Genomic DNA, 27,915 nt, shown 5'->3' on the forward strand with positions numbered 1-27,915 from the left:
TGTATACATATGCTTTTTATTTACTCATTTAAATGAGCAGTATTTTCATAAACGTGTCCTCAAATACCCAAATATACTACAAACATTTCAAGAATTTTGCTAGTTGTGTGAGTTTTTTGTGTTTAGGGGGGTTTATTTTGTTTTCAGAACAGGGTTCTTTGTGTAACTCTGGCTGTCCTGGAAGTTACTCTGTAGACCAGGCTAGACTTGAACTCATAAATTCACCTGCTTCTGCGTCCTGAGTGCTGGGATTAAAGGCGTGTGCCATCACTGTCTGGCTCTGTGAGTTTCTTTCAGAATGTCAGCCACAGCGTAAGGCACAGTGTTCATCTTTTACTTCTTTTGCAAGGCATGAGACTGTAGAATAACGTTCTGAGTGCTTGCCTAGGAAAATAATTCTCACAAATTTGCTAGCCATGAAGAATAATCCAAATGTTTTACTGTAAATGCTAAAATAGTAAGTATAGTAAAATCTTGAACGAGGTGGCTGTGTATATACATAGCTGTGAACCTTTTTGTTGGAATTTTAATAATTTTAAATTCTTTAAATTTTAAATTCTTTAAACTTACTAAAGTTACTTTTAAAATTTGTTTGCATGCCTATATAGATATCAGAATACAACTTACGAGAGTCAATTCTGCCTTTCCATCATGTGGGTTCTGGGGGATCAAACTCAGGTCACCAGGCTTGGTGGTAGGTCTTACTCACTGAACCATTTTGCTCACCCTAATTTAAACTCTTTAAAACATTGCATAGATGAAATGATTTTTTTCCCATTAGCTCATTTGACTGAGAAAAGCTGCCCTAGGTAATAATATAACTAGTGTTTTTAATTGTCTGACTTTGATCATACATGAACAAAATAGTCTGCACTTATCATTAAATTACAGTTTAATTTTTATTGGCTATGATGGTACATTTAATATTATGTTTAATAAACATAATAATGTTTATTATTTTAGCTCCCAAGAAGTCCCGTGTCAGATTCAGCAATATCATGGAGATTCGACAGCTTCCATCAAGCCATGCATTAGAGGCCAAGTTGTCTCGAATGTCTTATCCTGCTGTGAAAGATCAAGAGTCCATACTGAGGACTGTAGGGAAACTGACTGCAACCCAAGTAGCAAAGATTAGCTTTTTCTTTTGCTTTGTGGTAGGTGGTTTTTGTTTTTTGCTTTTGTCTTTTTCAGGCTTATTTTTGTTGTTCGTGTCTGTTATGGGAGTGGAGGGAGGGGTTGCCACAGCATATGTGTGGAGGTCAGAGACAACTTGAGGAAGTCACTTATGTCCTTCCACATTTCTGGGGACTGAACTCAGGTTGTCAGGCTAGCATGGCAGTGATTTACCTGCTGAGCCTTCCTGCTGTTTTGTTTGTTTCTTATGTATTTAAGATGGTGCATATGCCAACAGTGCAGTATTGAAATGTAAGGCTACTAGGGTTCTAGACTTATTTTCTTTTAACTGCTGTCTGGAACACTGGGATGTTAGAATATCAAACTCAGTAAATATTTACCATACTTCAAAGAATTAGAAGTTAAGGTTGGGGAGATAGTTCAGCAGGTAAAGTGCTTACCTTGTGAGCAGCACAAGGGGCTGAGTTCCATTGCAGGATCCTGGAAACAGCTGCGTGTGATGCTACACACTTGTGATCCCTGCTAGGGAGGAAAGGGACTGGATCCCTGGGCTCAGTGACCAGCCAGCCCGCCTTGTGTACTCAGTGAGTTCCAGGCCAGTGAGGTATCCTGTCTCAGCCAATGAGGGACAGCACCCAAGGACAGCTTCAGTTCACCCCTGGCTCTAACGCACGCACGCACGCACGCACGCGCGCACGCATGCACACGCACAAAGTGTGCTCCACATGATAAAGATGTGAAGCCAAAAGGTCCTAGATCTCAACACCTGCATATACACATCCATACATGCACACAACTGGTAAGTTTTAAATGTATTGTGGCAGGGGTAGGCATGGCCATGCATGGCTTCTTTACATGAATATGGGGCCTGAACTCAGATCAAATAGCTGCATGGCAAGACTCTCACTCACTAAGCTACCTCTCTAGGCCCCATAGTTTTAATGTCAGAGAATTTCCCCCCAAGGTTGAATTTAAATTAGATAATAAAGTAGGAACAGTGCGTGAATAAACAAATGTTAAAGTTGATTTGATAGTCAGTCTCTCTTACTCTCACATACACACACATACAAAATCTCTGAATGCTGATTTTTTTTATTTTTCGTGTGTGTGTGTGTGTGTGTGTGTGTGTGTGTGTGTGTGTGTGTGTGAGAGAGAGAGAGAGCAGTGTGTGCATGTGCCTGTGGAGAACAGAAGAGAGTGCCAGATTCCCTTAAAGCTAGAGTTAAAGGAGTTTCTGAGGAAAGCACTGTGGGTAACAGGAAGCAAACTCAGGTCCTCTACAAGAGCAGCAAGTGCACTTAACTGCTAAGCCATCTCTCCAGCTCGGAGTGCTTATTTTCACCAATGCTTGTTAGTTATTTTCTGTTGTTGCTGGTGGGGATTGAACCCACGATCTATGCATGCTAGACAAATTCTGGTTTATCTTTTTTCTTTTTAAAAGATTTATTATTATGTATACAGTGCTCTGCCTACATGTATACCTGCAGGCCAGTAAAGGGCATTTGCTCACATTATAGATGGCTGTGAGCCACCATGTGGTTGCTGGGAATTGAACTCAGGACCTCTGGAAGAGCAGTCAGTGCTCTTAACCTCTGAGCCATCTCTCCAGCCCATCCCCCCCTTTTTTTTCTATTGCAGCTTAAATTGTCTTTTGAGACAAGGTTCCACTTGCACAGTTCCACAGCTCCAGAGTTGTGGACTTTGTAATATTCCTGACTTTGAGTGCTGGGGTCACGAGTATATGCCACTTATATCTTGCCTGTTTGGTATCTTTAAGGAATAGGATAGCAAGATCTTAGGAACAATTATTAATGTTTGTCCTTATTTTAGGGCATGTGATATTTCTTCCCTCACAAAACAACGTTTGAAACCACTTATGGGGACTGGGGAGATGGCTTGGGGTTAAGAGCACATACTTTTTTTTTTTTTGGTTTTTCGAGACAGGGTTTCTTTGTGTAGCCTTGGCTGTCCTGGACTCGCTTTGTAGACCAGGCTGGCCTCGAACTCACAGCAATCCGCCTGCCTCTAAGAGCACATACTGCTCTTGCAAGACTAGAGTGTAGCTCCCAGTGCCTACATTGGATGGCTTGCAAACATCTGCTTCCAGTTCAAAGGATCCAGCACTCTGTGCCGGCCTCAGCTGGTGCTGTGTGCAAGTCCCCATACCCCAGCAAGATACACACATGCACACATGATTTCATTTTATCTTAAAAACAAAACCAAGACTCATTCAGAAACAGTGCTCGTGAGGGTGGGGGGAGGGAATGGTAAATTGGACTGACAGTATAACTAATTTTCATGAGGTTTCACTTCCTTTTCTTTTTGTTTAGTGGTTTTTGGCAAACTTGTCATATCAAGAAGCACTTTCAGACACACAGGTTGCCATAGTGAACATTTTGTCTTCAACTTCTGGTAAGAAATGTGTCTTCAAAATCTGCATTATGAGTTGATGCATGTATTTATAGTGATATTTGTATGTATATAGACACAATTCTATCTTCTGAGCTTTTAGTTTTGCTGTACATTTGTTTATTTTTTATTGTTATTATTTATGGGGAGGATTGTTACTGAGACTCTTACTATTTAGCTCTGGCTATTTCACTGTTGGCCTTCTGGGGTTTTTAGTCTTGAAATGCATGAACATTTTCTAGGTGTGCCATCCATCACCCCCCTGTGGATTTTGTTGATTTGTTTTTGTTTGTTTGTTTTGTTGTTGTTGTTTGACAGGGTTTCTTTGTGTAGTACTTGCTAGTCTTGAACTCACTCAGTAGGCCAGGCTGGCCTCTATCTCCCAAGTGCGGGGATTAAAGGCATGCAGGCCACGCCTGGCCTCCTGTGTTTTTTATTCTATAGTGTATGAAGGTTTTCTAGGTCTGTCCTCCCCTGATGGTAGCCTTATCCTGCATATCTCCTTTTCAGAGATCGTTCACTGGATTCTTTTGACTAAATGCCATTGCTTATTTCATATCTAAAATTTGTACTTGACTAAGTGCTTTATTTTTAACATTGACTTACCTTCCAAATCTGGAAGATAAAGGAAGTATTTTTGAAACTGTGGAAATAAGCTTAGAACACAAGCATGACTGACTGTCAGGAGATTGCAAAGCTCCTCTGTAGGGTCAACGTTATACTTAGTAGTTTAAAAATAAGTAGGCCTACCCTTATCTGTACTGTTGGAATAAATGCGGCTTAGTTTAGAGGCTGCTCTTAATCTGACCTCTGAACGTTTCCACTTTAGTAAATGCCGTATTGATTTGCAGTTTGAAAATAGCAAAACAATTACCTTAAAAGTTAGGTGTGTGTACCAGGGCATGGTGGCACATTCCTTAAACCCCAGCACTCGGAAGGCAGAGTTTGAGGCCAGACTGATTTACAAAATGAGTTCCAGGGCAGCCATGGCTATACAGGGAAACCCTGTAAAACAAACAAACAAAAAATTAGGCATGTAATTTACTCATGTCACCCTTGGTGTTGGTGTTTAGGAAGGTGGGTGGCAAGTATACTTACCAGCTTCTTCTGTTCTTTTCTTCCTCCCTTTAGGACTTTTTACTTTAATTCTTGCAGCTGTATTTCCGAGTAACAGTGGAGACAGGTTTACCCTCTCTAAACTATTAGCTGTAATTTTAAGGTAAGACTATAACACATGCTGCTTTATCCTGCTCAGGAATCTGGTATTAGGAGTGGAAAGATGGCTCAGCAGTTAAGAGAGCTCGCTCGGACAACCATGAAGCCTGCAGTTCAGATTTAAGCACACGTACAACAAACTGGCGGTTCCAAAGCCTATAGTGCCTCCTCTGACAGCCCCAGAACCCTCCTCAGTCCCTCACAGCACACAAGTATGCATACCTATGTACACATGCACACATATACCCATGGAGACACAAAATAAAGACTTTAATATGATATTGAAACAATTTATGTTATAATGCATAAGCAAAGAAAGAGGAGACCAAAGAAGTCTTTCTGTGGGCATGATGCTGTTTAGCCTTGTGTCCCATTAGGGTAGCTGAAGAGAAAGATCCCAGGGCAGCTCTGGTTCCCACTCATTGGTTCTCATTGGCTGCCACACTACTAAGTGTTGAGCTGACTTTCACATTTAACAGTAATGCACCAATGTCATTATCAGTTGTTCATCTCCTTTTTCTAACATAAGCCCCCTTTTTGAGTTGCTTTCTCTTTGTCCCTTTCTTCTAGAAAACGAACTGAGTCTTTTCTTAGCCTATGGGCTCTTTCACTTTCTGTTTAATTCATTTGGCAGCTTTATCTTGGAGTACAGCAGACACATGATCAATAACTACATTTCAGTCTTACCTATGTAACCATGAGCTTGTGTCTCTTGTTTTCTCTGCTGGGCTATACTTTTTTAAAGGCTGGAACCTAGCTTCATATTCTGTGTGTTGACAAGAGCCTAGCAGAGGCCTTTTCCCATAGACAGTACTCACAGGAGATGCTTTAGTTTGACAAAGCTGCTATTTTTGGAAAACAAGGGAGCAAAGAAGAGAAGCAGTTAATGGGGAGGCTGTTTCTTACCAGTAGCAACTGAGACTGAGTCAGAGTTGCTCTGTTGCTCCTCCCAGGCCCTGCTCCGGCTGAGAAGACCGGAGTGTCCTGTAAAGTTTGCAGCAGTGTCTGTAAAGTATCCGAAGGACTTGCACTTGGCAAATGTGGAAGACTGGTCACTCTTACTGCATTCTATATTATGGCTTTTACACACAGGAAAGCTGACCAGGGTTGTTTCAGATCTACTCTGGCTGACCCAACTAATCTACATAACTACCAGGGATATATTCTTTTGTATGTGTGGCTAATGTTTTAACCAAACATATTTTTGCATATCAGAAATATAATACATTTATATTGAGGAAGGAAATGAGATTTTATTAAACTTTAACTGAAATATATGCTGTTCAAACTTTTTTTTTAGTACCGTGTAATAAAGAATGATTTGATAAAGTGGGAATGGATATAAAATGTTGAACTTGGAAGTGCTTTGACAGAATATTATTTCTTGTTAAAGTAGCTTAAGAATGGGGACTAGGAGCCAGGCGTGGTGGTGCATGCCTTTAATCCCAGCACTTGGGAGACAGAGTTCGAGGCCAGCCTGGTCTACACAGTCAGTCCGGGACAGCCAAGGCTAACACAGACAGACCCTGTCTTGAAAAACCAAAAAAAAAAAAAAAAAAAAAAAAAAAAAAAAAAAAAAAGAATGGGGACTAGAAAAATAAGATCTGCCAGTTTTATAAATAAAGTTTTATTGAGACAGTCACTTTCATTTACTGATCATCTGTGGCTGATATGGGGCAGCAGAGTTGTAAAAGAAACCACATGGCCGCAAGTCTAAAGTAGTTACTTTCTTTCCTTAAAAAAATGAAGTTTGAGCTGTAGTTTAGGATAGTTGATACTTACATTTTTGTGTTTTATTTTACTCTTAAAAATACTCTAATAAACACTATTTAATAGTTTGTTTTGAATTGGCCTTAAACAATGAGATTGAATTTTTGTGACCATATATAGAATTTGATAAAGCTATGGCCTTGAAGGAAATCTGATGATCTCAGAAGTCTCATTCTGTTGTCTGTGATCCAGAGCCACGTCCATTACTAGTTTTGAGATCTTCCACATTATTTTAAAGCCTTGTTGTTTGCTTCCTCTTCTGTAAACTGGGGATCACAGTAGAATTTGTCTCATGGGACTGGCACGCAGAGCGAGGAGGTCAAACTTCTAAACTGTTTCAAAGAACAGTTTGTGCTCAGTAAGTATATTTAGGCACCGTCACGGCCTCATCCTCTGGATGGAAATGAAATGGTTTCTATTATATTGTGGGAACTCGGTAAACAAGAGCTGACTCTAATCCAAACACTGATCATAGCAAAAAGCCTGACGCTGCCAGTGGGAGTAGGAGGCTCAGCGCAAGGAATATTCTATTTAGCTTCTAATCACAGTATCCCATAAGGGCAAACACCGTTTTTCTGTATGCTCCTCAGATGTGTCCAAGTCCTTTTTGTCAGTAAGCGAGAGAATTAGACTGTCTTTTAAATTTGCAGCATTTTCACTTGTTTGGGAAAAAATACACAACTAATAAGCTACCTAGAAGTAGGAAGGCTGGCCAGGCTTTTTGAAGACCAGAAGCACGCCTGTCTTGTTGCCGGGGGAACACACTGCTTTGCTTATTCCTGACGCTCTGCAAGTGATAGTGGAATGAGGCGATGTCCTCTGACTTTTCAGCAACCCTCAGTTGTCTCCTTTTTGCCCATTGAAGTCATGGGGCCAACAGGGCTTGTCAAATGTGTATGGACAGCCTTTCTCTCTACTTTGATTTCATCTGCAAGAAGAGCGCCATTGCTAGCTTTATATCCATCTCTGAAAAAAGCTGTGCAAAGGGACAAGTTATCCCTTTTCCATAACTGAAAGACAGTAACATGTAAGCATGTTGGACTTTATGGCTAGGCTTCCTGTGTTCCAGCCCTATCATGTGCTCTTGGTCATGTTATTTCACCCCTTCATGCCTCAGTCTTCCCATGTAATATGGAAGCCATCAGCGTGCATCTGTGAGGAAGAACTGTCAGTGCAGTACAGTACTGTGCTGGGACGATGAGCTCATGAGTTCCCGTCAGTGAAACCACTACATTCCCAGACAGTTCTACCCACGGTTACAATGAGTTCTGAGTTTTTATCCAGGTGGTTAGTCGCTCAGGAGCTACTGAATTTTGTTCATCAGTAACGGGTGCTTCTCTCACAGCATTGGAGGTGTGGTGCTGGTGAACCTGTCTGGGTCTGAAAAGTCTGCTGGAAGAGACACAATAGGTAAGAAGCCAACTGCTCTGCTAGGGCATTCAGGCAAGCTCTTTACGGCAGTGCACAAGGACATGTGCAGACCCAGCATGGGCATATTGCATTTATTTATGTGTGTGTACACTTAGTGTGCATGTGCGCGTACACACACACACACACACACACACACACACACACACACACCCTGCCCCTGCGCACACATACACAGGTGACACATCTTATGTGTGGCTATCAGAGGACAACTTGTAAGAATCAAATCTGTCTTTTACTGTGGGTCCTAGGGATTGAACTCAGGTTTCCAGGCTTGGAAGCAAGCACCTCTTTACCGGCTAAGACATCTTGCTGGCTCAGTAACAGGGTTTGACATGGACTCTGTTGACAGCTCTTTGATGACTTCCCCTCTGGCGGGACTGCCTTGCCAGCCCACAGGGGAAGAGGACACACTCAGTCCTGATGCAACTTGATGAGCTGGGTGGACGGGAAGGGAGGCTCCCCTTTTCTGAGGAATAGAGGAAAGAGGATAGGGAAGAGGAAGGGTGGGTGGGGCTGGGCAGTGAGGAGGGACAGGGCTATCATCAGGACGTAAAGGAAATAAATAAATAATTTTTTAAAATTTAAATTTTCCTTTAGAAGTGATGCAAAAAAGGCTGTTAATAGAATTTTATATGACTTTCCCTCAAATTCTCCAGACATTAATTTATATAGCTACAGATCAATTACAAAGTTCAAGAATTGACATTACCTACTAATTTCTCATCCACTTTTGTATCTTTCATGAGCACTTACTACTATAGTGAACGCTTATTTTGATAGTAGATTAATCCTTAATGCAACCGTCTTTCTCACAGTGTTCATTTAGTGGCCTGGAGTCTTTCATTGGTTTTCATTTGCTTGTCTTGTTCTCCTAATGTCCTTTCAGCAGGAGCCCTAATACAGTCTTTCTTGCCTTCTGTGAGCTTGACACTTATGGAGGGTACAGCTCATTTTCCTTGTACAGTGTTCCTCCATTTGAGTTAGGTTTATCTAGAATTCGTTCTGGCTAAGTTGATGTTGTAGAAATTGGTAGTAATATCATGACAGTACTATTTCCTGACCTGACTGGTGTTGGTGCGTTTTTCCCAAGGACCCACGACATTGCTCTAGTCTATGGCTAGTGATGTAGGTATCAAGCAGTGCCTGTCAGGGTGCTCCAGGGCGAGGGGGGCTAAGGGTGGAAGGAGCAGGCATGTTGTGGGAGGTACTTGGAGGTTACAGAAGTGTCCTGTAGCCATACTGTCACCTACTAACATGCACCTCGCCTTAGCAGTTACTATTATAGAAAACATTTAGTTTTGACCTACTGTCTACATTTAACAAAACAAAACAAACAAAAAACAAAAAACCCAAAAACAAATAAACAAACAAACAAAACCCAAAGGTAATTAGAGCCCGAATTAGTTCATCTCTCTAGGTATTTGAAGTTCATAGGCTAGAACAGCGCTTCCCAGAGTCTACTTGGTTACTGCCTAGTCACCTGTGCTCTGACCTAAATCTCCTGTTTCTGACTCAGAGCCACTTTGTGTATAATAAAACCCAATATATGCATATAGTTTTTTTGAGTGCAAGATTTTGTTGACAAACTTTAAACTTTTTGATAATAATAAAAAATAGAATTAATAAATATTGTTTTTCAGTAAAGTATTGAGTGTGGTCACTTGGCACGTTGTTTAATTGTCTTTGAAGGCTTACTTAAGGGTCATTAAACAGAGTTAATAAAGACAGTTAGTAGTAATTATTCACATACTGTGAGCTTAACATTATATCGCACATTTTCAACCAATTATAAGCATGCGTTATATGCTTGTAATTTTGAAAGAGTTCTTATTTTAAAGTAAGGAATGGGAAATACAAAATAAAGCCACTAGAGAGTAAATTAATGGCATTCTAATTTTGTGTGGGTACATTTTATGTGTGTGTACATGTGTGTGTTAGTGTAGGTGAATGTGTGACAGAATGCTGTGTGGAGGTCAGAGGACACCTTCAGGTGATGGTCCTTGATTTCCACCTTGTTTGAGATGAGCTTTTTTGGTTGGTTGTCACTGTGTATGCCTGGCTGCTGGCTTGTAAGCTTCCTGGGATTCTCTTGCCTCTGCCTCCCACCTCCTTGCAGGAGTTCTGCCATGACAGATACATGCACTTCCAATGTCTGACTTGGTGTGGCTGTGGGGATGCAGTCTTGTGTCCTCCTCCTTGTGGGCACTTTACAAACCTCTGGGCCATCTCCCTAATCCATAATACAGTACTTAACATTAGTAAATGTTCCATTGTCTTAAAACAGAAGACAAATTAGTGGGAAATTTAGCAGACTAGAAAAGAGGATGCTGGGTGGAAGAGTGTGACCTTATGGATGTGGTGGTAGTGCGTCTGTAAAATCATGGAGAGATGGGAATAATCAGATGAACAGATAGCTTAGAGATGGAAAGAAGCATGTGTTACACTGTGCAATAGACTGTGCCAAGTGGCTCATGTAAAGCAGTGGTTCTCAACCTGTGAGTTGCTGAGGATGGAATGACCCTTTCTCAGAGGCCCCCCTAAAATCATCTGAAAACATAGCTTTTGCATTATGATTTTAACAGTACCAAAATTACAGTTATAAAGTATTAAAGAGAATAATTTATGGTTGGGGGTCACCACAACAAGAGAAGAGGGTTGCAGCGTTAGGAAGATTGAGGAACTCTGATGTAGAGAAAAATAGCAAGTACATGTTTCAGAATTAATGACAGACTGCTACTTATCTGACCTTCATTTTTGGAATTTGTGTGCGTGTTTGCTATGTCACCAAGGCCAATACTTTTGCATGTACTTGTGTATCCATTCAGTTCCTTACTGCCCTACCGGGGGATGTGCATGTAATGAGTTAGGCTTGGTTGTTTGTTCACTTTTGCATTCTCATTTCTTCACATAGCATCCAATATATTATTAGGCGCTATGTATGTGCAGTTTGATACACAGAATGAGTTCATGGGTGGATGCAACCGTTTAAATCATGTGTGGGTTTTTGCAGGCTCCATTTGGTCCCTTGCTGGAGCTGTGCTCTATGCTGTCTACATTGTGATGATCAAGAGGAAGGTGGACAGAGAGGACAGACTGGACATCCCCATGTTCTTCGGCAAGTACACCCCCTGCCTGGGAATCGCACCGTCTCCCTGTGTTTAGCATCTGAGTGGTGTCCCCCTGTGTAATGCACCACAGTTCCTGTGTCCGTTCCTCCGTTGAAGGACACCTGGGTTGTTTCCAGTTTCTAGCTATTATGAATCAAGCTGCTGTGAGCATAGTTGAGCAAATATCCTTGTTGTATGGTGGAACATCTTTTGGGAATATGTCCAGGAGTGGAATAGCTGGGTCTTGAGGTAGCACTAATCCCAATTTTCTGAGAAAGCTCCAGTACCTGTTTAACCTTCTAAGCTATTTATTTGAAGTTATAAATTCATAAGTTATCTTTTTGAGAGAATATGGAGGCATTTTTTCTCCTTATGATTTTTTTTTTTAACTAATATGGATTCCAAGGTCTCTCGTGGAATCTTCTGAAGCTCACGATTCAGCCAGACTAATTGGCCAGTGGGTCCCCAGGAGCCACGTCTGCATGTCCCCAAAGCTGAGAGTACAAATGAGCAGCCCTGTGTGCTGAGGAGTGCACTCATATCTGAGCACAAGCACTTTACTGGCTGAGCCGTCTCCCCCACCAGACTGCACTCAGCACTTACCAGACACTTGCTCTTGTGTTTTCCTGGTGTTACTGTTTGTAGAACTGCTCTTTAGACCAACGGACACAAGTTCCAGTCAAGCAACTGCAGAAGCCCCTCATTTCTAATAGTGTTGTTAAGTTTGGGAAATTGAAATCAGTCATGATTTTAACCCATGTCTCTCTGATACTCAGGTTTTGTAGGTCTCTTTAATCTGCTGCTCTTATGGCCGGGGTTCTTTTTACTTCATTATACTGGCTTTGAAGACTTCGAGTTTCCCAATAAAGTGGTACTATTGTGTATCGTTATCAATGGCCTCATCGGAACAGTTCTTTCCGAGTTTCTGTGGCTGTGGTAAGTTCTGTTATTTCTCTTGTGGTTCGTTTGTTGTCAGTTTGTTGACTTTTGAGTAGTTTGAACATTTCTGAGTCTTCTGGGGTCTGATGCTCTCTTCTGTGTGCTTCCCTTCCACATAGATACTTATATTGAATATATTTACTCTAATAGAACAGAGACTTTGATTTTGATGTCTGTGGGCCCATTGTAAAGAGGACACATAGAAGGAAGCTCAGAAGTATTTGTTTAATAAGGGCGTGAATACAGATATGTGAATGAACATGCTTTGGACTCCCTTCTGCTGCTGTGCTGAAACACCCTAACCAAAGTGACTGAAAGGATGAACTGTTTATTGGCTCACACTTCCAGGCCGTAGCCCATCACTGAAGGAGTTAGGGAAGCCTCGCCCCCATTAGTCGTCAATTAAAGACAGTGCCTTAACAGAAAGGACCCAGGCCAATCCAGTCCTTCAATTAAAACTCCCTTAGATGACTCTAAGCCAGCAATTCTCAAACTGTGGGTTAAAACCCCTTTGGGGGTCAAATGACACCCTTTACAGGAGTTGTATGTCAGATATCTTGCATATTAGATATTTATACTATGATTCATATCTAGAATAATTACAGGCATCAAGTAGCAACCAAATAATTTTATGATTGGGGGTCACCCCAACACGAGGCGCTGAATGAACGTGTCATAGCACTAAGATAAGTGAGAACCGCTGCTCTAGGCTGTGTTGACAGCTGCAGCTAACTAGGAAATACAAATTATTTAAATTTGAAAAATGCCTTCAAGATGTTGGTTTACAGGCATGAAATTATCAATTTTAAAGTACGGTGTTGGGGTCTCAGTTGATAAAGTTGTTGATGCACAAACATGAGGGTCTGAGTTTGCGTTTCTAGGCGGTGGCATGCATCTCTAATTAGGGAGCGAGGTTCAGTGAGAACCAGTCTCCAAAATAAGGTGAAGAGTGAAACAGACACCTGATGTGGACCTCTTACCTACCCATGAACACATGTGTATGTACATCTGAGCGCATAGGCACACATGAACATGTAAATGCAAACATATAAAGAATAGTGTTATACAAATGAAAGCAGCTACTGACTGATTAATGAACATCCAGCATATGAGATGTGAGGACCAAGTGTGAATTCATGGATTCTTAGTGGGATTTCAGGGTGTTGCTTACTTAGGAAGCTAGCGAATATTTGGTGGTTCACAGGCTTGGCTGTTGTTGCTATGTTTATATTCAATACGTTACAGATGAATGACCCAGGTGTGGAAATCACGAGTGAATTAACTTAGGAAGCTAACACATGTTACAGTTTTTCTCATTTAATGACAATAACTTTAAGGTAAGTTTGAAAATAGTATCCCATAAATAATTTATAAGACTTTGATTATAGTCTTATACTTAATATTCTTCTTACCAGACTGAAGTTTTAAGAGAGCGGGGTCTTGTGGCACAAGCTTACCAGTTTCTTGAAGTTTATGTATGATTTCAATTTTAATAATACTATTTTGGGGTCTAGAGAGATGTCTCCATGTTTAAGGGTGCATGCTGGGCTTGCGGAGGACCTGAGTTCAGGTCCCAGTACCCATGTTGGGAAGCTTTCAACTGCCTGTAACTCCAGCTTCAGAGGATTCCCACATTCTCTTCTGGTCTCTAAGGACACTGCATTCACATGTACCAACCCACACATATGCACTTAGTTTAAAATTTATTTTTTAAATCTAAAGAAGGATACTTTGGTTTAGTTAGGTTATCAACACAAAACTAAAAACTCTGCTCAGTAATTTCTAAAGTTAATGGATGTAAATTATCTAAAGTTGAATAATATGTGCAAGCAGGTCTCAAATAGTATAAAGCACCCAGCACTCTTTATAATGCCAAGTTTGTATTTTTAATAGTCAAGGACAAACTTTGGAGTCATTTTAGTAACTATTATTTCCTGTATCTGTTCCTCCTCAGCTTTCACCTCAACTTGAAATGTCTGAGGCGCATATTACAGGATGGAGATGTTGGTTTAATTTGTTCAGTGGTGTCTTTTAGTGTTTTTAATATAGGGGTTATGTTTCCTTTCTTTTTTCAGGGGATGCTTTCTTACCTCATCTTTGATAGGCACACTTGCACTAAGCCTTACGATACCTCTCTCCATCATAGCCGACATGTGCATGCAGAAGGTAAGTTCATGGATACTAAGGCTGACCAGAGACAGTTACGGGATGCGTTTCAGCAATAAGGGAGGCAGACATGGATAATACTTGATGCTTCTCTCGCTAAAGAGACTACTACATAGAAACATAAACAGTAGGGGTTTAAGAGGTGGCTCCATCCATACAGTGACTCCACACACTCGAGGACTGAGCTGGATCCCTATAATTCATGTTTAAAAACAAGAACAAAACCCAGCCAGGGGTCGTGTTGCATGCTTGCACTCTGAGTCCTAGGTCAGTAAGTGACTGTTCCAGATATCAGCACCCAAGGAAAGACAGCCAGGGTTGACCTCTGGCTGCTGCAGTCATGGACACACCCTGTAGACACGTGTAGCCACACCCCATGAGCTAGGAGTTCCTTTTCTGCCTTGAGATAGGGTCTCTCGCTGTATTACCCTAGCTGGTCTGGAACACACTGCATCAACCAGGCTGGCCTTGAACTCATAGGGATCTGCTTGCCTTTGCCTCCCAAGTGCTGGCATTAAAGGTGTGTGCCACTACACCTTGTGGAAAAAGTTTCTTTAGTGATTCTAGGGTGGCAGAGGAGAGAGGTGTGCCTTTGCCTAAAGCTTCGAGAAAGGCATCCATTTATTCTGCATTTGGAATTTGAATATTTTAAGTCATAAGTAATCATAGTGTATGTGTGTGTTAGCTTAATACAATTTGAAAAGACTCCAAAGTTTGTAGTGTGTTCTACTAGCCTTATTTTTAGTGCTATTTTTTCTTTAGGTCTTTGTGTAGTTTAAGGATAAAGGCAGAATACTCTCAGTGATATGTATATTCATTATTTAAAAATGATTCTGTAGAGCTAGAGAGACAGCTCAGTGTTAAGAACACTTACTGCTCTTACAGAGGACTTGGGTTCAGTTCCCATCAGGCATCTCACGATCACCTCTAACTCTGGATCTGTGAGATGCAACAACCTCTTCTGGCCTCTGCCAGCACCCGTACACGTGTGCTGCACGTACATACACTCAGGCACACACATACTCCTAAATAAGTAAATCTATAAAAGCAATCCTGTGCTGATATTTCTAGTTGTCTTTAAAGATTTCACTTGGTTTTAACATTAAGAACGGTAACATAACACTATTAACACAGTTTTAACATGTTTGTTTTCAAATGTGATGTTTTGAAGATGGTATTGAAAATTGAGGAAGAATAACCTACTTGTGAGCAGGGGTTGACCATTATGGAAGAAATGAGTGTCGTGGTGTTTGCCACAGGAACTCTATTGTGGACATCCCACTCGGGGCAGTGTGCCTAGTAATTACTGGCTTACCTTTGTTGCCTTTCTTTTGCTCGTTTTTCTTTTTAGAGCAGTAAGTATTGCTTTTGGTATTTAAGCGAGGAGAATTGTAAACTGAAGCCCTCAATCCTCTTATATAGTAATACTTGATAACACATTTGTCAGTGCTTAGTCTGTCTTCTTTGTATTCTAATGTGTGTTAACTGTAAAGACATTGCCTTAATGATTGAGATTTTATTTTATTCTTTTGTTTTAGGTGCAGTTTTCTTGGTTATTTTTTGCAGGCGCTATCCCTGTATTTGTTTCATTTTTTATTGTTACTCTCCTGTGCCATTATAATAATTGGGATCCTGTGATGGTAGGAGTCAGAAGAATTTTTGCCTTTATATGCAGAAAACATCGAATTCAGAGGTATCTTTTATCCCACTAAGTTTTTTAAAGCTTGTGTATATGTGTTCATTTGTTCGTTTGTGTCTGCATGAACCTACATATGTGTGCACGTGCATGAGGGGAGACCAGAGGCCATGTCAAATGTCTCCCCCAGTCATGCTCCCGCTTAGCTTTGAGGGTTGTACTGTTGCTGGCCAGTTTGGGTAGCTTGGACCAATTTGACTAGACTGGCCAGCAGTAAGCCCCATGGATCCTCCTGTATTGCCTCGATTTTTTTATGTGGGTTAGAGGAGATAGAATTTATGGTTTTATGCATTGGGACAAGTACGTTACCAACCAAGCCACCCCCATCCCTTGTTTTTGTTTTTGAGCTATAGTCTTACGATGTGTGTAACTCTGCCTGGCCCTGAACACTGGTATCATAACATAGATTTTCTTTTAAAGAACAATATTTGCAGCTGGGTGTGGCTGTGCTTGCCTGTAATCTCAACAATTTGGGAAGGCTAGTAGGATTCTGAGATTGGAGCCAGCTTGGGCTATAGAGGGAGACTCTGTCTCAAAAGACAAAACAGCAGCCATGGGTTGGCTAAAGTAAGCTGGAAATCACCACAGTGGCTGCCTGGCTTTTAGGGATTTTGACAGGAATTATTTGGAGAGTAAATTATATACTTTGTGTTGTATAAGGAAAAGAGATGCGTTTGGATCCTTGGGATGATGAAACAATTTCTCTACTGCTAATTTTTAGGAAGGAAATATTTTGGTTCATAGGTAAAACCAGAGTACTTATTGATAGTTTGTAATTTCACTGTAGAAATTTCAATTTCTGGTTTGGGTGTAGCTTATAATAGAATATGTTAACATTGTCTTAAATTTTCTCTTCTCAGTTTCTTTCTTTCTTTCTTTTTTAAATATTTATTTATTTGTTATGTATACAGTGTTCTGCCTGCATTTACTCCTGCATGCCAGAAGAGGGCACCAGATCTCATTATAGATGGTTGTGAGCCACCATGTGGTTGCTGGAATTGACCTCAGGACCTTTGGAAGAGCAGCCAGTGATCTTAACCTCTGAGCCATCTCTCCAGGCCCCCCCCCCCCCAGTTTCTTTTTAAGAGAGAAAGCTTTTTGTATTGCACTTCAAAAACCTGAGGGAATTCATTGGTTATGCCACTAACTGTACCGTGACTTCTCAGCTTTGGATAGGGTAGAGGGACATTTCTGAGGTTTTGTTTGCAGTTCTAAAGCTTTCTTAACTCTTACCTTTTTTCTTTAGAGTCCCTGAAGACAGTGAACAGTGCGAGAGTCTCATTTCTATGCACAGCGTTTCTCAGGAGGATGGAGCTACTTAGCTGCTGTCCTCTGTAGTTCAGGTGTGTGTTTGAGCCAGCTTCTGTGCGTCATGGTGTGTTTCTTCTTGGGATATTTGAGTGTGGGGTGGGCTGGCCAGTCTGTCTACCTTCCCCCTCCCTCCTTCCCATTTTTCACCCATTTCTCCCTCCCTCCCTTCCTTTTTTCTTTTTTGAGACAAGATCTCTCTATGTAGCCCTGGCTGGGCTGGAACTTGGTATGTGGGACCAGACTAATCTAAGCCCACAGAGATCCTCCTGCCTCTTATATCTAGAGTGTTGAGAGTAAAGGTTTACAACACCACACCCTCCCCCACAGGAGATTTTCTAGAATGAGTTCCTCATTCTAGCGGCCAGATGTGCTACAGTCCCTGGAGTCCAGCCGCTTTGGGCTCCAGGTCTCCAGGTTCTTCACAGCTGTGTGATGCTTTGGGAGCTTCTTTGCCTCTTTGAGCCTCTGTCTCCTTGTTTGGGAAGTGGGTTATGACAGAGCCATCTTACAGGTACTGAGCTCAGACTATCACAGTAGTGCCTTACTCAAATCAGATGGCCAGTGAGTTTTAACTCATTCTGACAGTGTGTGTGCACATGTGCACGCGTGTGTGTCCCCATGAGCGTGAACGAGTTCATGTGTCCAAGGATGTGGCTTCTGGCCAGAGGCTGTCTTCCTTTATTGCTCTCAGCTCTATGTTTGAGACAGTCTCTCACTGAACCTGGTGCTCACTGATTTGCTAGGCTGTCTGGCCAGCGAGCCCAGGGTCCTCCTGTCTCCACCTCCCTGCCCTGGGATTACAGGCGTGTGTCGCTGTGCCTGGCTTGTTATGTGGAAGCTGGGAATCTGCGCCCAGGTCCTCATGCTTGACCAGTGAGCACTTTACCAGCGGAGCCGCCTCTCCAGCTGCGAAGCTGCTCTTCTTCGTGCTAAGTCATTCCATCTAGTCATATACCTTAGAGACATCTTTCTCTTATTATAAAGCCAAGAAAAACCAAATATTTTATGGTGTATCACATCTCCTCTCCCCCTCTCCACTGTGGGTATGCACACGTGTGTGTGTGTGTGTGTGTGTGTGTGTGTGTGTGTGTGTGTGTGTGTTTTATGAGACTGCAGTGTGAGCCTTTATTCTCCAACTGCTTTTGTTAATGTTTCAGAATCATTTTCCGACTTTAAAAATTTTAAGAATTAATGCTCTTTATATTTATTAGGGGACAAGGGAATATATGACAGTTATTGATTTACTAACGAATTTTGGAATAAGGCCGGCATACCTTTGGTAGGTACAAAAGCAATTTATTTAGAGTAGGAACCTGCAGTAAGTTACAGGAATTCTGGGGATCCTGGCCTTTCATTCTGGGATATCCCTAGACAATTTCTGCTGAAATGTTTCCTGATTGTGCCTGGACTTTGCCTCTGTACCCACAACATCCCTCAGCAGTGCTAGCTTCTAGCAATTGCTTTGGCCTTGAGGCCTGATTGTTATCTGCATAGCACATTCCACTCTAAAGCTACTTTGTTGGCTTTCTGTGGTTGTATCTTTGCACAGTCCTGGACCCATCTCCACAAAGGTCTACAGAGCAGCTTCCCTGCCCTGCCCTGCCCTGCCCTGCCTTACCCACTCTGCTTTCCCTGAGGGAATCACATGGGGCCCATGATGCATGTGGGCACCTAAGCTGTGGCTTATGCCAAGGCACTACAAAAACAAACAACTGATCCTTTTTCAAGACTTTTTATTAGCAGGTATTAGTTCCACATAATAATGAATATCAGTATAACATTTCATACATGTAGGTATCTACTCATATGGACATCCATATTTCTATCCTTTATAACCCTTCTTGTCTCTCTTCACTCCTGCTGAGCCTCATTCTCTTTCAAACTGGCATCCTTCTGCTTTCGTTGTCCCTTCCTCTGTGTGTACATGTGTGTGCATGTGTGTGGGTGCGTGCCTCTGTGTGTATGTGTGTGTGTGTGTATGTGCGAACTTCCATCTCCTTACAGGAGCATGGGTGAGAGTTATTTTATAAGAGCATGTGCAACCCACCAGTAGCTACAGTGCTGAAGAAAATGTCTCTCCTTTCCTCAGCAACCATTAACTTCCCATAGGCCCTCAGGAAGGGGTGGAGTCAAATGTTAATTCCCTATAAACCCCCATTCTCAGCTGATTCTCCTGTGCTTACCTGTTTCTTTACAGACTATACTCATGTTTCTGTTGTTTGTCTGTTCAGCTTTAAGCATTTCAGCTGACAACACTTTTTACTAAGGCAGATCACATGCTTACCTCCTAGTTCCACATCATTCTGGCCAGAATAGAGAGGCCAGTCTCCATCATCTGATAGGGCGTGCTGACACAGGCCATAACTCCAGCATTTGGGAGGCAGAGGCATGAAGAGTTCAAAGTCAATCTCTACCACATAGTGAATTTGAGGCCAGCCTGGGTTACATAGACTTTGTCTCAAAACAAAACACCCAAGACCAAAAAACAACAAACAAAACAAATTTCCCACCACTAGCATATAATTATTGCATAAGTTTGGAAAGATCTATGTTCCATGTTTATATTTTTATGACTAAATAAGAAATGACCATGTCATTAAAATTCTACTTGATATTTTCTCTAGAACCTCTCTTGTGTTTAGATAATAAATTTTAAGACTTTTCTGTTGTATAAAACGCAAGAATGTATAACTGATACTCTATTAATTTTTTGCCAGATTCCTGCTCTCTCTTGCTTCCCTCCCCATCCCCTACAGAGACACTTAGTGGTGTTTCTCTGTGGCCACCAGAGCTTTGTTGCTGTTGCTTGCTCTTCTCTTGGCTCATGTAGTTAATTCCTTCTAAGAAAAAATGGTCCTTCATTGTCTGTTGTCCTTTTAGTGAGGCTTGGGAAACGGCTCTGCCATTTTTAAATTAAAAGTAATGGGAGCCAGGCCGTGGTAGTGCACGCCTTTAATCCCAGCACTCGGGAGGCAGCGGCAGGTGGATTACTGTGAGTTCCAGGCCAGCCTGGTCTACAAAGAGAGTCCAAGACAGCCAGGGCTACACAGAGAAACCCTGTTTCAAACAAAAACAACAAAAAATCAACCAACCAACAAAAAAAGTAATGGGGCTGGAGAGATGGCTCAGCAGCTGAGAGTGCATGGGACTCTTTCAGAGCCGGTGAGCTTGGTTTCTAACACCCACACGAGGCAGCTCACAACTGCCTGTAGCTCCAACTGCAGGCGATCCTGCGAATGTTCTGGCCTCCTCAGGCACTGCATTCATGTGTGTACACCCACAGACAGAGAGACACACACAAATAGAAATAAAATCGTTAAATTATAAACCACTGTAAACGCACAGCCTCTTAGTGCCCTTGCGTTAGTATAGGTTTTCAAGACTGCTTAGCGTTATTCTCAGTCGCATTCAAGCCTACCCCGGCCCCAGTGGTGTTTCAGTAGTTGGAAAACCAGGAGCCAGAAAAAGTTGAGAATGAAGACCAGAGAAGGCGGAGCACCACCCAGTAGCATAGAGCAGAGCAGGCTGGGAGGAAGACACCACCACAGTAGACCATGCCAGTAGTAAAACTAAATGCTGGGACACAGTACTTAAGTAGTCAAGTACTTAAGATGCAATGTTGCCATGAAACTTGCCTTGAGGTCCTTTTTTTGTTTTGTTTTGTTTTGTTTCTTGAGATAGGGTTTCTCTGTGTAGCCTTGACTGTTGTGGGCTTGCTTTGTACACCAGGCCTCTAACTCACAGCGATCCACCTGCCTCTGCCTCCCCGAGTGCTGGGAGTTCCTTTTTTTTTTTTTTTTAAACATGTATTTATTTACTTGTGTGTACACATATTTGCACATGTGTACTGCCACACCATGTTTGTGGAGGAGGTCAGAAGCTATCTTGAGGGACTTGGATCTCCTGCTACCTGTGAGTTTCAAAAATTGAACTCAGGTCATCAGACTTGGTGGCCAGCACATTTAACTCCCGAGCCATTTTGTTGGCACTGTCCTGAATTCTTCTAACTCAAGCATAAGCATCCAGATACTTGAATAACTGCACGTATTGTGTAGAATGGTTATTTCAACATTTGCTTTTCAGACTGTGTAGAAAATTAGAACGATGTATATGATAAGTAACGAATTTCTGTATCCTTTTCTTTTTAGCTTAATGGAACATTCTACAGTGAAGAGACAATCTGGCAAGTTCTTTGTAGAAGTGTTTCAGTGCCTAGTCTGAACAATAGCAGTTTCAGTTCTTTGAAACTCTAAACACATTTTCCACATGTCTGCTTTCTTCGTTTTTAAAATGAAGGACGTTCCAAGTAGGCTGTGTGCAGTCCAGTTGCTCCAAAGGACCAACCTGCCTTACCTATCAGTTCAGTTCATGAAATCACTGGAACTAATGAAGGAACAAAATTCTTCTGGGCACTGTGTTTAAACATCTTGGTCAGCTGGAGTAATGCTGTTTCCGAGGAATCACCCAAGTGTGCAGATGAGCATTTCTGAGACCTGGACACTCACCTGCGTTGCCTGCAGTAGCTGCAGATTATATTTTTGACTTTTGTAGATTGCAAAATAACCACACAGAAGAAATGTTAGCTATGTAACAAGTATGTTCATGCAAAACTGGTGGCACTTCAGAGGACGAATGTTTAAGAAGAGATCTGCTCTGAGTGTGCTGTGCTCCCTGGTGTTTGGTGCCTTGTATCTTAAAAAAAAATATGACAAGCTGTACAGTTCTAAAGGGAAGAATTGCAAACCTGAAGAATCTTGTACTTCTAAAGGTTGTGTGGCTATAGATTAGTTGAGAAAGCTCTGTTTAATTTAGAGTTTTAAAGGAATATTCTCTCTTCAATTAAGAAATTTTCACAATGGAATGGTTTAAATTGAAGTGATAAAGAATATTATTAGAATAAAATGTTTGTATATGAATTTGTGTATTAAAATGTATTGAGTAATTTTGTATTTTTTCACATATGAATGTGCTAAATTACTCTAAAACTGGGTGCTGCTTCCTTAAACAATCTTACTTTTCCTAAGTAAATTTAAATGGTTAAAATAAAAAGGCAAGGAAAAACTCTACTCAAAAGATGACATTTTATTTTATTTTATTTTATTGGTCTATTGCTATTAAATCATGGGGCTGGGAGTTGTCTCAGTTGGTAGAATGCTTGCCTGGCACATTTGAAGTCCTGGGTTCCATTCTCAGCCTGCATAAACCAGGTAGGGTGGCACACACCTTTAATCTAAGCCCTTAGGAGGTAGAGGCAGGAGGGCCAGGGGTTCAAAGTCATGCATGGTTACTTGGTGAATTTAGGGCCAGCCTTGGAGAATGAGATCTGTCTCAAAAAATTATAAAATATTCCCAACTGTGACTCCTAAATTGAGCCTCAGGCATACTCACAGTGTGTGTGTGCTTCAGGGCTCACTTCCTGTCAGTGAGCTCATGTCTCAGGACTCTGGCTTTTGGTTAGTCAGACTCCATTCCTGTTTCAAGTAAAGTCAGAATCATTCTCTGCATCTCTTAGTGGATCTCATTTTTAAAAACTCCCTTTACGGAGTTCTACTCTACCCTCTTCACTTCTTAAAATTGGTCTGGTGTTACCCTGAATCTAAAATGAAGCTTAGCTGTCTTTCTGCTTAGTTCTGAGACCTCTGTATTATATTAATTGAAATACCAGACAGCTGTGTGTTTCACTTGGGGCCGCCAGAATTCTTATGCTAAAACAAATGCTGGTTGGCAAGGTAAAAGACATAGAAATGATGAAGAGGCTGGGGAGATGGCTCAGCGAGAAAAGTGCTTGCCTTGGAAAGCGTGTGGGTTTGAGTGTGTTCTCCAGAACTGGTGTAAACATAGCTCTGCATGGTGGTGACAGGAGGATGCCTGGAGCTTGCTGGCCCACCTGGTAAGGTCCAGGCCAGTGGCAGACCCTGCCTCAGAAGACAAGTTGTGGGGCTGGGGAGATGACTCAGCTTGTTGCACAAGCCTGAGGGCCTGACTTTGATCCCAAGAACCTGTGTAAAACACCTGTGATGCAGCATGTAACTGCCCATGCAATCCTAGCACTCCTGTGGTGAGGTGGGAGGTAGACAGAAGAATTGCCCGGAATTCTGGCCAGCTAGTTTAAAGTATGCAGTGTAGCTTTAGAAGCCAGAGAGACGATGTAACAAGGTGAGGGATAATAAAGCGACTTCTGAAGGTTGTTCTCTCGCTTGTGTGTGTGTCTGTGCACACAAACATACAATAAAAAAATTTAAAAGCCTATTTTTGCAGGACCTTAGGAACGGCAGTTGGCAGTGACCACTTGCCTGCACACATTTCTCACATGTGCACACATACCCTCACTGTACACATAAATACTATATGCAAACACATACACACACACACACACACACACACACACACACAATGTGGACTTCTGAGGAACTTTTAGGAAGAACTTACTAAAGTAGCATATCAATCACTCAAAGCCTAATTCTGGATGTTCATTATCTATACCTGTCATTCTCTGCCTTTGCCAGCACCGTTTACGAAGATAGTCACCAATTTTTAGGGGGAAACAATTGAACCTATGGAAGGAAAGCCCAGAGTTCCGATGGCTAGTGGGTGGGGTGGGCGGGCTCAGTGTACTTCCGCTGCTCAGTGCTCATGTCTCACAGATGATCGTTGGCACTTAGGGTTTCGAGACTGCTGAGTATGCTTCAGATAACCTGAGTTATGGATCTGCAGCAGGTCCCTTGAAGGAGCCATCATCGAACCAGTGAACATTAGGGTGAGTCCTTGCTACTTTCCTTTCCTTACTGCCATTTTTCCCCCTCACATCTTGTTTGTCTGGGTAATTTATTATTATAAAATTATCTTTGGATCATTTTATACATGTATATAATAGATACTGGTACCCTCATCCTCCATCCCTCTTATCATCCACATACCCCACCAGGCCACCTTCCCACCACATCCTTCCACCAGGTCCCAATCTCACTGCCATGTTTTGTTTGTTTGTTTGTTTTTGCTTTTGCTTCATGAGGCCACTATGAAGCTGTTAAGTGATTCACAAGTAACTTATCAAGTGGCTACATCATTAATGACAATGACTGTTATTATCTCCCCTAGTAGAGTAGGGCCCTAGGAGGCCCTCTCCATCTAGGACAGCAGTAGGATCTTCTCAATAGGTCCTAGGTCCCCAGGCAAAGGCTACTGAACAACTTTACAATAACAAATGGATTCCCTCTGGTGGACCCAGCCTCAGATGCAGCCAGAGTAGTTGGTTTCCCCCTTCATGGTCATGCCATTATTACTCCAGTAGGTACATTGCTCGGCAGGTCTGTTTGTAGCCCATAAGGTCCAGAGTTGAGTAAGCCTACTGATGACTTTTCTCCCCCAGAGTTTGCACAGCACATCTGGTACTATGAAAGCTAGACAGTGGGGAGGAAGCTTTCAGTTTAGTCCAGGATTTCTTCCCAAGCATGTAGAGTTTTCAGCAGTAGGATAGTCACACATTTACTTCAGGTGTGAGGTGCATTGCCCATGGTGCACTTTTCGACATACGTCTTGCTGAGCTCTAATGTTAGTGGCCAAGGATGCTTCCCTGGCTCAGCTTCAGCCCTCTGGTGTCACCCAGAAGCTGCTTCTGCCGCCTCCTGCATTGATGGCGGTGCCTCCTTCCACCCTGGGATCCTGTAAAGACCCCACATTTGATAAGGGCAGCGCTGTATGTTGTAGGTACTCTGGGATGTCATGTCAATAGTGTATGTGATATAACCTACACCTTTCTGGGACCTAGTTGTGCTGAAGCCCGCCTCGCAGTTGACAAGAGGGTTCATGGCTCCAGCCCTTGTGCCCCATGACCTCTGGACTAATATGCACTACCAAAGTCTCAACAGAGGTCAGGATGTCTGAAGACTGTTCTTTCTGCTTGTTCCAGCTGGAAGCAGTCCATTTTTTAAAATGTGCATATGTGTATATCTGTGTGTGGATATAGGTACGTGAGTGTTGCATCAATGGCCCGGAGTTGGAGTTTTGGGTGGTGGTGAGCATCCCAGTGTGGGTGCTGAGAAATGAGCGTAGGTTCTCTGTAGGAGCACCATGAGCTCTCATACACTGAGGCATCATTTCTCCAGCCCCTATCTGGGTGATTCTTCTGTTTAGGTGCTGTGGCTCCTGAGAAGTGGGTAACTGAAGGTGTCTGCTCCATGGCCTCCTCCTCTAATCTTATTTTTCCTTCCCCCTCCCCTCTTTGTTGCTGCCTTCTTCCTCCTCTTCTGTCTCCTCTTTCCCCCTCCTCCTCAATCCCATTCTTCTGGTCCTTGTTGTTATCTTGACATGGTCTTATACCAAAGGTAGCCCCAGACTCACTACCTAGTTAATTATGTCCTCAGAACTCCTAATTCTCCTGCCTCAGCTTCTGAAGTGCTTGAATTACAGCTGTGTGCCTGGCCTCTGTGATTTGTGTTTTAGAGTTTGTCTCCAAAAGCAAAGTGATGGAAGTTGCGTACCATAGTCTGTATCACCTACAAGGGGACAAGTGGGAGGATCATTTGAACCTTGGAGTTTGGTGCTAATATAACACAGAAAGACTATCTCAAGAATAACAAATAAACAAACGCCTTCGTTTGCTATTATGTTGCTATGATAAAGCATTCTTACCAAAAGCGACTTAATGGGGGGGGGCCTTATTTTAGTTTATAGGCCACACTCCACCATGGAGGGAAGTAAGGGCAGGAGCTCAAGGCAAGACCCTGGAGGCAAGAATCAAAGCAGAAACCATAGAGGAAAGCGGCTTGCTGCCTTGCTCCCAGGTTCGCACAGCATAGGTCCACCTGTAGAAGGATGGTACCACTCACGGTGGCCTAGGCCCTCTACCATCAATTAGAAACCAAGAAAATGTCCCACAGGCCAGTCTGATGGATGTAGTTCTTTAGTTGAGGGTCCCTCTTCCCATTGACAAGATTAGCCATCACAATAAATAAATAAGGGGTGGGGGAGGGAGATATGGAGGAAGGCAGGTAGGCAGGATGGAGTTGTGATCACAGAGATTGCATTGTAGACCTTTAGGAATCATAGGGAGAGGCCAGCAAGATGGCTTGGTAGGTAAAGACACTTATTGCCAGGTCAGTGAAAGAAGAACTGACTTTTACACATTGTCTTCTGACCTCCATGGGTGCACCATGGCTCACACAAATAAGTAAATGGAAATAAGAGTGTTTTAAATTAATGAAGGGTGAAAGTCCCATTCAAGCAGCAGCTAATGCCCTTTTTGTTTTTCAGCATTGGCCTGTAGCTAGTTTTCTGAATCTGAATACAGGTAAGAATCTCTGAACTCCGTTTTCAGTCGTCTCCTTTTCTTCCTGCACATAATTTCAATCTCATTATTACCCAGTGTCTCAAATTATGGTCCTGATGAAGGCAGTGTATTTGTGTTTTGGTTTTGAGTGGGTATTTTTGTGTATGCATAAGTGTGTGCACATGTGTGTGTAATTGCCCATGTGTGCAGATGGAAGTCAGAATTTATAGCAAATGTCACTCTCTGGCTTAGATTTTGAAAAATGTATTCATTCAATTTATCTCTCAGTGTATGCGCATGCCACAGCACTCGTGGAGGTCAGAGAACACCCTGTGAGGAGTCTATGCTCTCCTACCATAGGTCTCGGAAATTACACTCAAGTCCTCTGGCTTGGTGTCAAGTGCCTCTGTGGGCTGAACCATCTCTGCAGCCTCCACCAGTCTCTCGCAGAATCTGAAGCTCACAGGTTTCATTTGGCTAAGCTTTTTGACCATCAAGCCCCAGGGTTCTTCTAGCCACTGCCTCTCAAGCACTAAGCTTGGAGACATAAACCAGCTTTTTATGGGTACAGGGGATCCGAACTCGGGCCCTCATAATTATATGACAAACACTTTATTGACTGAACCATCTCCTCTGCCCAGGAAGTGTGTTTTATCTGGGAAATTTCCTGGTTAATGGTAATCAGAAGCTTGCAAGATAGAAATGCGGTGGCGCTGGGAGAGCGAGGATGGATATGTCTAGGAGCTTGGAGGGTCATTTGGTCATTTGGTCATTTGGTATGTGTTGTGCATCTGTGCTTCTCCTTTAAGTAAAATTTAAAGTTTTTTATTGAGATGCTGGCTGCTGTCAGCCTGACGTAATTAATTCTTCACATTAAACTGGTTGTTGCCTGGCAGCTGATGGATAGAGCTCATTGTCTCGGTAGAAGTGAGCTCACAAGGTTAAGTGTGCATGTTCTCAGAGGTGTCCGGCCTTGTCTCAGGAAGAATGCTAATGTCCACTTTGATATCAATCATGCAGGGCCAACTTGGGGTTGGAACTTTGCAGGAGCCACTTTCTCATCAGACCTGTAGTGCCCATCCTCGGCATGCCTGCTGAACACAGGAGCTAATTAGGAAACAATATTCTCTATAATCTCATTGGCGAATGAATTAAATGCCACCCCCAGTCTAACTATTATTGCTGTCATTTCTTCCTACTCTCCTTTTGAAATAGGCTTTTGTTAGTGGGTGCTATTTCTGGAAGACATAAGATATGAATATTATCTGACATTTGTGGACCTAACGTATACCATGAAATGTTACACAATATTCTATGTTGAGTCTGTCGCTTTGTGTTTGTGTCTGTGACTTTATTCAGGGATCTCTTTTCTCTCTTTTTTTTTTCTTTTTAAGATTTATTTGTTTATTGTGTATACAGTGCTCTGCCTGCATGTGTGCCTGCAGGCCAGAAGAGGGCACCAGATCTCA

At 42.3% G+C, this 27,915-nt stretch overlaps 1 protein-coding gene across 1 annotated transcript in view; it reads left to right on the forward strand.

The window, feature by feature from the left end:
- The window catches only part of Slc35f5 (solute carrier family 35 member F5), a 34,344-nt gene extending 12,668 nt beyond the window's left edge, over window positions 1-21,676 (forward strand). Inside the window, exons 7-16 of the mRNA XM_051147281.1 lie at window positions 964-1,154; window positions 3,465-3,546; window positions 4,675-4,762; window positions 7,874-7,938; window positions 10,970-11,074; window positions 11,843-12,002; window positions 14,081-14,171; window positions 15,710-15,864; window positions 17,114-17,210; window positions 21,327-21,676. Of these exons, the coding sequence (XP_051003238.1) occupies window positions 964-1,154; window positions 3,465-3,546; window positions 4,675-4,762; window positions 7,874-7,938; window positions 10,970-11,074; window positions 11,843-12,002; window positions 14,081-14,171; window positions 15,710-15,864; window positions 17,114-17,189 (1,013 nt within the window). The 3' untranslated portion in view covers window positions 17,190-17,210; window positions 21,327-21,676. The remainder of the gene's footprint in view (window positions 1-963; window positions 1,155-3,464; window positions 3,547-4,674; window positions 4,763-7,873; window positions 7,939-10,969; window positions 11,075-11,842; window positions 12,003-14,080; window positions 14,172-15,709; window positions 15,865-17,113; window positions 17,211-21,326) is intronic.
- Window positions 21,677-27,915: the final 6,239 nt, after the last annotated feature.

This window comes from Acomys russatus, chromosome 6 (genome assembly GCF_903995435.1).
Source record: "Acomys russatus chromosome 6, mAcoRus1.1, whole genome shotgun sequence".
Lineage (NCBI taxonomy): Eukaryota > Metazoa > Chordata > Mammalia > Rodentia > Muridae > Acomys > Acomys russatus.